At 52.9% G+C, this 10,852-nt stretch overlaps 1 protein-coding gene across 3 annotated transcripts; it reads left to right on the forward strand.

Moving 5' to 3' along the window:
• Nucleotides 1–1,348: 1,348 nt before the first annotated feature.
• Nucleotides 1,349–10,535, forward strand: FANCE (FA complementation group E). Of its 3 annotated transcripts, none has more exons than XM_061397971.1 (10): nt 1,349–1,819; nt 3,083–3,698; nt 4,302–4,346; nt 4,636–4,704; nt 4,995–5,138; nt 5,766–5,889; nt 6,117–6,195; nt 7,559–7,625; nt 8,097–8,190; nt 8,755–8,867. In XM_061397971.1, exons 1-10 carry the CDS (start codon nt 1,569–1,571, stop codon nt 8,769–8,771), a joined length of 1,506 nt encoding a protein of 501 aa, XP_061253955.1. In that variant the 5' UTR covers nt 1,349–1,568; the 3' UTR covers nt 8,772–8,867. The 3 variants fall into 3 exon arrangements, with proteins under 3 accessions (XP_061253955.1, XP_061253953.1, XP_061253954.1); XM_061397969.1 differs by lacking the exon at nt 8,097–8,190 and adding an exon at nt 9,979–10,535 and having other exon boundaries at nt 1,350–1,819; nt 8,755–8,880; XM_061397970.1 differs by lacking the exons at nt 4,636–4,704; nt 8,097–8,190 and adding an exon at nt 9,979–10,535 and having other exon boundaries at nt 1,350–1,819; nt 8,755–8,880.
• Nucleotides 10,536–10,852: the final 317 nt, after the last annotated feature.

Below are 10,852 nucleotides of genomic sequence, written 5' to 3' on the forward strand. Positions count from 1 at the left end.
CCTCTGTCTATGGGATTTCCCAGGCACGAATACTGGAGTAGGTTGCCATTTCCTCCTCCAGTGGATGTGCCCAGACACTTGGCAGGTGAATTCTTTACCACTGAGTCACCTGGGAAGTCCAGTCCTATCCAATAGCTCCCTTGAAATCATTTTGGAAAAAATTATAAAACTGACTCTAATGGAAATCAGATACAGCTCAAAATATGCCTATGGCTTCCCATACTATTCAGAGTAAAAGACAAGTTTCCCTCTGGGACCTCACGGCCTCACAAAATCTGGTCTGGTTATCTTTTCAATCTCATCTATTTTTCTCCAGCAGGTGCACTCAGCTCCAGCCAGGCTTCTGCTCAAAGCCTAACCATAACCTTCTTCCCAGAATGGTCTCCTCATAGACCTCTACCTGGCTTCCTTCCTTATCTCCTTTAGATTCAGCTTGCCTGACCACCTATTTAAAACTATCTCACTCTATCTCTGTTCCCTCCTATCACAAACAGTCATTCTATTGTTTACTTATTCAGTTGTCTGTTTCCTCACTTGAGTGTCAGCAACAAAAAGGGCAAGGGTCTTTATTTTGTTCCCTGTATCCTTAGCCCTAGGTGATCAGTAAAAGGCTTATTGATCGAATGGATGTATGCATGGCAGCAGAAGCTGGGAAGACAGAAATACAAGCTGGCACCCAAAGAAGGCTTTATGGGGGTCCTGTGGGGCTCTTCTCCCCTCTGCCTTTATTTCCATCCTCTGCTATGATCCCTCCCTTCGCGGGAAGACTTGCCTCCTCCAGCAGATTTCCCTAAGCTGAAACACTGGGAAATGGAGGCTCTCTTGGTCCTTTATAAACAACCACAGCAAGGACACTTCTTGATCTCTGAGAGGAAGATTACAGTAGCTAGACTTTTTGCTATATAGATAACATTGGATTTTACTGCAACTCCCATTCTCTGGTGTACTTATACATCAAATATTTCTGGAGATGGCTGAAACTCAAATGATAGCAGCTGATGGCCTGTGGAAGAGGTGACGTTACGGTGTTTTATGATCAAATCCTATGCCAAAGCCCAAGATCTACAAGAAACATGGGCGTCAGTTTAAATTAAATAGGTCTGGATTCAGAAGTATTGAATACAACTAACCCTGATATCTGTTCTGTACCTCCGCCCTCATCGCTTACCTGAAGGAAGGTAAGGACCCGCTCCTCCATCAAGCCCTGTCCCACCCAATCTCTTGCATGACCCCGCCTACAAGCCTGTTTCTCTGTAGCCCCGCCCCAACTCTGGCCCCGCCCCATCAGCTGACCGGCAGTCGGCCTTTGCCCCCTCCCCTGCTCGGTTCCTGCTTCCGGCCCGGCGCATCCTGGCCCCGCCCCTTCCGGCTTTCCCCCGCGCCCCGCCCCTAGCCGCACCTCCAGCTTCTTTGCTGACCGCTCGAGTTCCGCGCGCTGGTCGGGCGTCCCCGTGAGCTGAGGAGGGAACTTGGCTGGATCGGCGCTGTCCTCAGCCTCCCTTTTCCCAGGCCCCGGAGCTGAGGCCCGAAGCCGGACCGCGGGGCGGCGCGACTCCCCGATCCTGGGCATGGAGGCCTTGGAGGCTGAGACCGCTCGGGCTGAGGACGCAGAGCCGGCGGCGCCCTGGGCTCGGCTGGAGGCCCCTGGCCGCCTCCTGCTGCAGGCGCTGCAGGCCGGGCCCGACGGGGCGCGGCGTGGTCTAGGCGTGCTGCGGACACTGAGCGGCCGCGGTGGGGAGCCCTTTGCCTGGGGCGGCGTCCTCGAGGCGCTGTGCCGGGAGGAGCCCGTCGTGGAGGGCCCGGACTGTCGCCTGGAGCTGTAAGTCGTCCGCCCGCGTTCCTCCGGCCCTGTCGGTGCCCTCATCCTCTAGGGTCGTGTGAAGCAGGAGCTGGCGCTACCCGCTGCTCTAGATGTGTTTTTAATCCCCACACACAAATAAAAGGTTTCTTTCCTGCCTCACATAGCCCAAGTGTCTTTGTGTGTGATGACAAATAGCAGAGTCACGTACTGAGAGGTTCAGAAGCGTGAAGGGTGGTGACCCCTGTGAGTTACAGGGACTGCCGAGGGGAGCACAGGGCTGCAGACTAAGCATTACTCAGCGTTCTGGAGTATCATTTTTACATAAAATTTCAGAAAGGTCTTTTTTTTTTCTTGTTTACATAAAACAGGTATGGATCTATTACAGGGTTCAGTTCAGTCACAGTTGGTCCAACTTTTTGCGACCCCATGAACTGCATCATGCCAGGCCTCCCTGTCCATCACCAACTCCTGGAGTTTACTCAAACTCATGTCCATTGAGTTGGTGATGCCATCCAACCATTTCATTCTATGTCGTCCCCTTCTCCCACCTTCAATCTTTCCCAACATCAGGGTCTTTTCAAATGAATCAGCTCTTCGCATCAGGTGGCCCAAAGTATTGGAGTTTCAGCTTCAGCATCAGTCCTTCCAATGAATGTTCAGAACTGATTTCCTTTAGGATTGCCTGGTTGGATCTATCTGTAGTCCAAGGAACTCTCAAGAGTCTTCTCCAACACCACAGTTCAAAAGCATCAATTCTTCAGCGCTCAGCTTTCTTTATAGTCCAGCTCTCACATCCATACATGACTACTGGAAAAACCATAGCTTTGACTAGACGGACTTTTGTTGGCAAAGTAATATTTCTGCTTTTTAATATGCTGTCTAGGTTGGTCATAGCTTTTCTTCCAAGGAGTAAGCATCTTAATTTCATGGCTGCAATCACCATCTGCAGTGATTTGGAGCCCAAGAAAATAAAGTCTGTCACTATTTCCATTGTTTCCCCATCTATTTGCCATGAAGTGATGGATTACAGGGTAGGTTCCAATTTTTGAGCTGAAATAGGAGATGTCAAAGAGCAGGGTCTAGTGTAGTGTAGAATTGATGCTCGCTTGTTGAGTGATTTCCATGTTGTCTCCACTTCCATCCACACTGACCCTCAGGTGCTGCCTTCCAGCACTCCCCACCCACTTCTGTCCGGCGCAATGTAGCCTCTAACTCTAGCCAGCCTGCCCTGTGTTCCTTTCAGTGAGATGCTCCTAACGGTGCCCTCCCTCTGCCACCCAGGAAACCACTGCTGCTGCGATTGCCCCCGTTATGCCGGAGAAACCTGATGTCCCTGCTCATGGCTGTTTGGCCATCGCTGCCCGAAAGCAGGCTCCTCCCTGTGCTGCAGGTTGCGAGGCAGGATCCAAGTCCTGACCCTGATCCCTGGCTCCAGGCCCTTGGAGAATTTCTGCAAAGGGATCTGAGTGCTGGCGTCTCCACTGATGGAGCGTCCCCACTGTCTGAAAGGTGCCAGAGACAGCTCCAAGGCCTGTGTAGGCGGCTGGGCCAAGGGGGCAGGAAGTTGAAGTTGCCCCCGACTCCAGATTCTGAAGGAGAAGGAGGGAAGGAGGAGGACAAGGACTCCCAGCAGCCTGGGAAACGCAGGAAGGAGCCAGAGGAAAAGCCTGTCAGTCCTGAGGGGGAGAGGGCCCCCAAAAGGCTCCGGTGTTTGGAAAAGGAAGGTCATGAGGAGAAGAGACCTGAACACGAATCTTTGGAATCCCTGGCTGATGGAGGAGGTGCATCATCCATTACAAACCAGGCTGTCATGGGACCTGAGCCCAGTGAGGCTGGTCAGAGTCTAAAGGATGCTAAGGGCCTACCTGAGAGTTTGGAGTTGCCCAAAGTTATCCAGGTACTAGGGTGAGGTGGCTGCTTTAGAGTGATCTTTTGGAGTGGAGGGTTCATACAGGGCAAAAGCTGGCTGGGACACTGTCCCCTTTGGAATGACTGTAGTCTGCAGAGCAAGGGGAAGGAGGTGGGGTTGAGGGAATGTCGTTTCTGCTCCACAAGCTTCTGAGAAGAGGGTAGGGAAGGGAGGGACTGGAGGTGGGAACCCTTGACCTAATGATCAGTATTGTGAGATCAGGGGTACCGGGGAATAGGAAAGGCTCTGGAGCTACCCCTGCCGCCCCACCTTATGGGAAATGGGGGAGTTGTCCCAGCATCCAGCTTGACCTCCCAGCCCAGGGCCTGGTCTAGCCCCATCAGGATGGATGAAAAGAAGACAAGTCTGTTCAGGTGGATTTACATGGGCCCTTGTCTAGTTTGAGTTCTGAAGCACTTTGTAAAGTTTAGGCTTCATGTTCTGGCTCTCTTGAGTCATCTTTGCCCGCTAGCTCCCACTGACCCAGGGCCTTCTCTCAAAGGGGGCTGGGACCCGGCTGGGGCCATGGCCATGACCGGAGGCCGTGCTGCATGGGTTGGGGCTTGGCAGTGACTGGGCTCTCCTCTGCAGGACCAGGTTCCCAGGCTGCAGCAGCTGCTCAAGACCCTCGGGAAGGTGACTTGCCCTACCTTGCTCCCTACAGCCCTTCTTCCACCCTTTCCTGGACCCCAGTGGCGCCCAGGGAAGCCCCAGTGCAGCGAGGCACAGCTGTTCAGTGGGGGTGGGGGGTGGGAAATGAAGGTCTCGCCATCCGTGTGAAGGCTTTTCTTGGCCCACATATGTTGTTCTAACCCCTGGCAAGTAGCTCTCCAGTAGCACCTTCTGAGGTCCTCACCCCTCCACTCTGCCAATTGACTTGTCACTGAGGGCTCTGCCAGCCCTAACATGGCATTCGCCCTCTCAGGGGTTGGAAGGACTGGAGGGCACCCCACCGGTTGAGCTGCAGCTTCTCCAGGAGTGCAGTCCTGGCCAGGTGAGTCCAGAAAGCCTGGCTGGCCCCGAGGACATGGTCCCTGTCTCCATTTAAATTTCTGTTCCCCTGCCTCATGTGGGAATTTGGAGAGGGGATTTGGTTGGGTTTTTGTTCTCTCAGGGGCAGGGGTCACCCACAGTGGTTTCTTTTAGCCCTTGGTTCCCATAGGGCAGCTTTCCCATCTTACCTTACCCTGGGGTGTCCTGGTCCCGCCTGTTCTGCCTGCTTGGCTTGAGACAGTTCAGCCAAGACAGGCTGAATGTCCTGGGACCCTCCCCCGTCCTTGGCAGGTGGACCTGCTGTGTGCCCAGCTGCAGCTCCCGCAGCTCCTGGACACAGGTCTCCTCCAGCTCTGCACCTGGCTGCTGGCCCTGTCACCAGACCTCAGTCTGGGCAATGCCACTGTGCTGACCAGGAGCCTCTTCCTTGGACGGGTAGGTGCTCTGGGACGCACATGAAGGGTCTGGGACTGGTGGGGCGCAGGGAGAGAGTCTGAGCCCTCAGCAGGATGCCAGACGGGGTTCCCAGCCTGGCTCACATCTGGCCTGTCCTGGGTCCTGGGGGCAAGGGAAGGGCATAGACCCCTAGGCCATCTACCTACGGGGCATCTAACTCATCCCTCTTGGGCCCCAGATCCTTACAGAAGCTGAAGGGATATGGGAGCTGGGGAAGGGAGCTATGTGTGCTTTCCAACGGGTGGATCCATGTGGGTCCTGGATAAAAGGACTTTTCTGTCACTGTAATGTATGCGTTTGCATTTAGTTGCTCAGTCTTGTCTGACTCTTTGTGATCCCATGGACTGTACCCGCCAGGCTCCTCTGTCCATGGGATTTTCCAGGCAAGAATACTGGAGTGGGTTGCCATTTCCTTCCCCGGGGGATCTTCCTGATCCAGGGATAGAATCTGCAGCTCCTCCTGCCGCATCTCCTGCATTGCAGGCAGATTCTTTAACCGCTGAGCCACTGGGGAAGCCTGGTGTATAAGCTTCTGAAATGAGTCTGATAAACATTTGTTGGAGGGAAGAAGCAATTAATTAATTGTTTCCTCCCCGTTGGCTGTAGATTGTCTCCCTGACTTCCTCAGCCTCCCGCCTGCTCACGACTGCCCTGACCTCCTTCTGTACCAAGTATCCCTATGCCGTCTGCAGAGCCCTCCTTGGCCCCGTGCTCCAAGCCCCAGGAATAGGTAATTTTAGAACAGGCCGCAGGCCCGGTAGCTCTGCCCTCTCTCTTCCCAGCACCCTTCACCTCCCCTGGGTGGTCCTGGCAGGAGTTGGGTATTCAAGGAGTAAAGATACCAGTTGCTTCCCTGACACTGCCGCCTGTAATGAGCTGGGCATTTTGTTCCCTGCCAGCCCCCTCCTCTCCTGCTGTCTTCTCCCAGACTTCTCTCATCTGCTGTCGCCCACTCAGGTCCAGCTCAAACAGAGTTACTGTGTTGCCTTACAAAGGACAAGGCCCTGGAGCCAGATGTGCAGGTTCTAATGCTGGGGTAAGTGACAGGCACCTCTGCTGGCCCCACCCACACCTCCTCCCCCTGGCCAGGCTGCTCTTGGCATTCTGGAATTGGAGCTGACTGGGCACCAGGCCCTGTGCCCAAAAGTGTCTGAAATACAGGCAGTGGCACAGCCGATGCCCGCTCTCACTGACCTGAGCCTGGCTTTGTGCCTTACCACTGTGGGTCCTTGTAAGTTGCCACACCATGTCCGTTCCCCAGCCCAAGGGGCCAGACTTCTGTGCCAGGCGCCCCAGGGAATGTGGAGAAGAGGCTGGTGCTGCTGTGCTTGAGTTCTCAGCATAGTTGGAACATGACATCGTGGTTCAGAGCACTGGCTCAGGAGTCAGACGGACATGGGTGAAAACCTCAACCTTGCCTTTTATTTTTTTTATCTTTCAACTTTGCCTTTAAATGTGCAAGTTTAATCAGGTTGTTCTCTCTCTCTGAGCCTCTGCTTCCACACATTAACTGTGTAGGGTTTTTCTAGATATTAAGTGTGATAATGCACATGAAGACCTCAGCACAATATTTGGCACCTAGGAAGTGCTCAAATACTGTCATAAAATTGGTGTTAAGTTTGGGCATCAAATTGGGGAGTTAAGATACAGACATGTAGAAATAATGAGTAGGTGAGACCCCATTGGACATCAACATGAAATGTAAAATGCTAAGTATCAAATGAGAAGGGGACAATCTCCAAAAAACCACTAGCCACCTGTTTCCGAGGACTTTCTCTGTGCTTTCAATTCATTACTTCAGTCTGCGTGCAGTCCTGCGCTGCTGCCACCTTAGAGATGGAAAAGCTGAAGCTCAGAGAGGCTGAGGGAGGTGGCCAAAGGCCACAGAGCTACAGCGAGCGCAAAAGCCTGGCCTCAGACCCAAGTCTGTGCACCCGGGAAGGGACACTGTTTCCACATGACATCCTGCCTTTCCCAACAAGCTGAGGACAGGAGGTGCAGCTGGAGTGGACCTCACCGAGGGCTGGGCTCTGCTGGGACGGCTTGCCTTCTCTCAGAAGCCTCACATGTGTCACCTCACCCATCATTGTCATCATCCTCTTCCCTGGGTCACCCTCCCCTTTTTGCTCAGGATGCACTCTCGACTCTTGGTCATTTTTCAGGGAACCATTGTACCTCTCGGCCAAAGCCTCCACTGTCAGCTCCCAGGGGTCTGGGGCCATGGCTTTCCCGGCACTGCAGCAGCGGCTCCTACCTGGCCGCCAGCATCAGGGGCCCTGACTACTTCCTCTGCGGCTGGGGATCTTAGCTGTCCCCGGGGCCTTGCCTTGGGGTAGGAGCAGTAGATCCCTGGGCTTGGTGGGAGGCTGAGCTTTCCTCAATGGGGCCTGTGCTTGCAGACAGATCTTGGAGCTGCCCTGGAAGGAGGAGACTTTCTTGGTGCTGCAGTCACTCCTGGAGCGGCAGGTGAGCAGGCTGCCTTGGGATGGACAAAGAAGCGCTGCTGTGCTATGGGCGGGCGTGGGGCTCCTGGGCTTCTGACCACTTCAGTGACAGAATGGGCAAGGAGGATGGCAGCCCTCCAGGAGGGTACCTGTGACACTGGGAGGAGGCTCCTGGGGCTTGAAAGGCCAGGAGCAGAGAGCTGACTGCACGGTGAATCCCAGCTGTGCCTCTTGCTGGCTGTGTGGCCTGGAGGAGGGACTTATTGATGTGTATGTGTAAATTTAATTTATTTTTGAATAGGTAATAGAGTCATATGTTTCCACTTTTGAACTGTATCCTTACAAGGACATAGTGAAAAAATTCCTCCCAGCCACCCAGATTCCCCTCCCCAGGGCTAATCGGTGTTACTAGTCACAGTGGAACCCTCCCAGAGACGCTGTATAAATACAAGGACACATGTTGAAATTTACTCTTCCCCTGCTTTTTACATAGGTTGTAACACACCAAGCTCTAAGCTGTAACACAGAGTGCCCTGTGCTTTGCTTTTTCCATCTAACAGGAATTTTGGCAGTTTTTCCATATACCGGTACATGAGTCTGTCTCATTGGTTTATAATGCAAGTAGTTCGCCTCTTTATGCCTCATTTTCCTCATCGGCAAAAGGGGGGTGATGATGGCACCTACCATGTAAAACTGGGGTGAGATTTAAGTGGTAAAATTGGGGTAGCATGTCCAGAACGGTACCTAGTGCCTAATAAGTGTTTATTAAGTTATGATTATGAAGAGCTGTTGTTATTATGCAGGCAGGACTCCCTTGGGACCACTCTCTCCTTTTATCTTCAACCACTATGCCAGGCTAAAGATCCTCAGCCTCCCCTTGCTCCTAATCTGAGCCTGTGCAGCAGTGACTACCGCTTTTCTGAGCCCTGTGTGCCAGGCTTTATCTGCATAATAACATTAAATCACTTTCAAAGTCCTCAGAGTTCAGTATTATGAGCCCCATTTTACAGATGTGGAAGCTGAGGCTCAGTCTGGTTGAGTGACCTAAAGCTCAGTTTGGTTGAGGGTCACTTGCTTAGGAAGTGGTAGAGTTGGGGAATTGAATCCAGGGCCCTTTCTTGTGCTATTGCCCCATCTCCTAATGTGTGCAGGTGGAGATGCCCCCTGAGAAGTTCAGTGTGTTGATGGAGAAACTCTGTAAAGAGGGGCCAGTGGCCACCACATCCATGGCCTATGCCAAGCTCCTGCTGACAGTGATGACCAAGTATCAGGCCAACGTGAGTACTGGTAGGGCCACAAGTGTGGGGCTTCCCTGGTGGCTCAGTTGGTAAAGAGTCTGCCTGCAATGAAGGAGACCTGGGTTTGATCCCTGAGTTGGGAAGATCCCCTGGAGCAGGGCATGGCAACCCAGTCCAGTATTCCTGCTTGGAGAATCCCATGGACAGAGGAGCCTGGCAGGCTGCAGCCCATGGGGTCGCAGAGTCAGACACAACTGAGCAACTAAACACACACAAGGGCAGTTTCTGCTGCTTGATCCTGCCACGAGGGTGTTTGATGTTCGCCAGGGAGAAAACCCTGAGTGTAACAGGGAAACCACAAGTTCAAGTCCAAGAATAGGGGAGTGAGGCTGCTTAGGAGTTCGTTCATCCAGCCAACACTGCTATAGGCCAGGTGCTTTCTGAGGCATTAGGAATCAACAATCACAATATCACAGTTTCTGTCCTGGACTTGACCTCTGCACCAGCACCTACTGGGCTAGTGAGAGGGGAGAGAAATGATAAACAGATCATTGTAATAACTGTTAGCAGCCAGGTGAAGGTAAGCACAGGGCATCTGATGGCAGAGGAAAAGGGGGCAACTAAACCTTGTTTGTCATGGAAATTGGTACAGGCTTCCTGACTCTTAAAGGATGGGTGGTAGTTAAAGGCCAAGGTGGAGGAAAGGGCATTCCAGCCAAATAAACTGTGTAAGCACTGAATGTCCGAGGGGATCTGCAGGTAGGTCATTGTAGCTGAGGCCTAAAAACCCAGGAGTGGATGGTCGTGGGAGAGAAGGTTAGAGAGCTAAAAGACTAAGCTGATACTTGTAGCCCCTGCTATGTTCCAGGCATCCTTCTAAGCCCTTTATATATGTGAACTTGGTACTAGTCCTGTGAGAACTAGTCCTATGAGAAGATACTATTATTGGCTCCATTTTATAGATGAGCATCTCCTGGTCATGGTAGCATCTAATGGAAGTTAGATTTCTCAGGGAGTCATCTCCAATCATCCTTGGGTCCTGGATTTCTCTCTTCTAACTAACAGAGCCCAGGGGCAGGATAGGGGAGAGGAGGGATCAGCTGCTGGAGTCCTGATACGATTCATCCTTCTCTCCAGATCACTGAGCCCCAGAGGCTGGGCCTGGCTGCAGCTGTGGAACTCAACACCACTTTCCTGAGGAAGTCCCTGCAGGCTGCTCTGAGACATCTGACCCCCTGACTGTCCACCAGAGGACCACCCTCCCGAAGCTCCCTCACCGACTTCCTGAGGGACACTTCTGCCCTCAGCTCCTCACCCTGCCTCTTGCCTGGGGGTCAGGGCTGAACCTGGCCATCCCAGGGATCAACTGCCTCCCTGCTCCAGGCTGCAGAGGGGCTGGCAGGAAGGGACTGGGGCTACATGATCTGCATTACCGAGGGCTCCTGACCCTGGGCTCCCTCCTTGTCACTTCTGGGGACAGACACCGTTAAGATAGGCCTCAGCAGGGTCATAGCAGACCCAGAGTGGACAACGATGACACTCCAGGAGCCCCAGGGACATGTGCTCAGCACAGATCTCCTGTGCTCAAGTGTATATGTGATGATCCTCTGTGTTCTTGTTTCTGACTTGAATAATTTATCAATGGTATTTCATTAAAAAAAAAAAAAGAGAGAGAGAGAGGTTCAATAATGTCTTATTAGAAGCAGTGCCTGTCTTCCTACTAACTCTTGTTATTTGTTGAAACCAGCCCACACCACCCCCCACCCCCTGCCCCACCCTGCTTAGTGACAGGGGGCATCTTTCTCCTTGTGGGCCAGGTGGTAGAGTTCTGAGGTTCATTCACATTCTGTGGGCCAGATCACGTGTGATACCACGCACCTGAGCCCTGTCAGAGCGGTCTGTGGAGTGGGTGAGACTGGGCATGCCACACTGCTGGAGAGGGCTTGAGGGTGGGAGTGACTCAGCCTGGAGTTGGGGAAGGCTTTGGGGCAGATGATGGCCTTTGGGGAGG

The sequence above is a fragment of the Bos javanicus genome, chromosome 23, assembly GCF_032452875.1.
Source record: "Bos javanicus breed banteng chromosome 23, ARS-OSU_banteng_1.0, whole genome shotgun sequence".
NCBI classification, from domain to species: Eukaryota; Metazoa; Chordata; class Mammalia; order Artiodactyla; family Bovidae; genus Bos; species Bos javanicus.

What these genes read in the sequence shown, in the direction of transcription:
- FANCE (XM_061397969.1), top strand. Translation starts at nt 1,569, where the DNA reads ATGGAGGCCTTGGAGGCTGAGACCGCTCGGGCTGAGGACGCAGAGCCG. An exon ending in TGCTCAAGACCCTCGGGAAG is followed by an intron (nt 4,347 to 4,635) that starts GTGACTTGCCCT and finishes TCGCCCTCTCAG; the next exon opens with GGGTTGGAAGGACTGGAGGG. An exon ending in GGAGCCTCTTCCTTGGACGG is followed by an intron (nt 5,139 to 5,765) that starts GTAGGTGCTCTG and finishes CGTTGGCTGTAG; the next exon opens with ATTGTCTCCCTGACTTCCTC.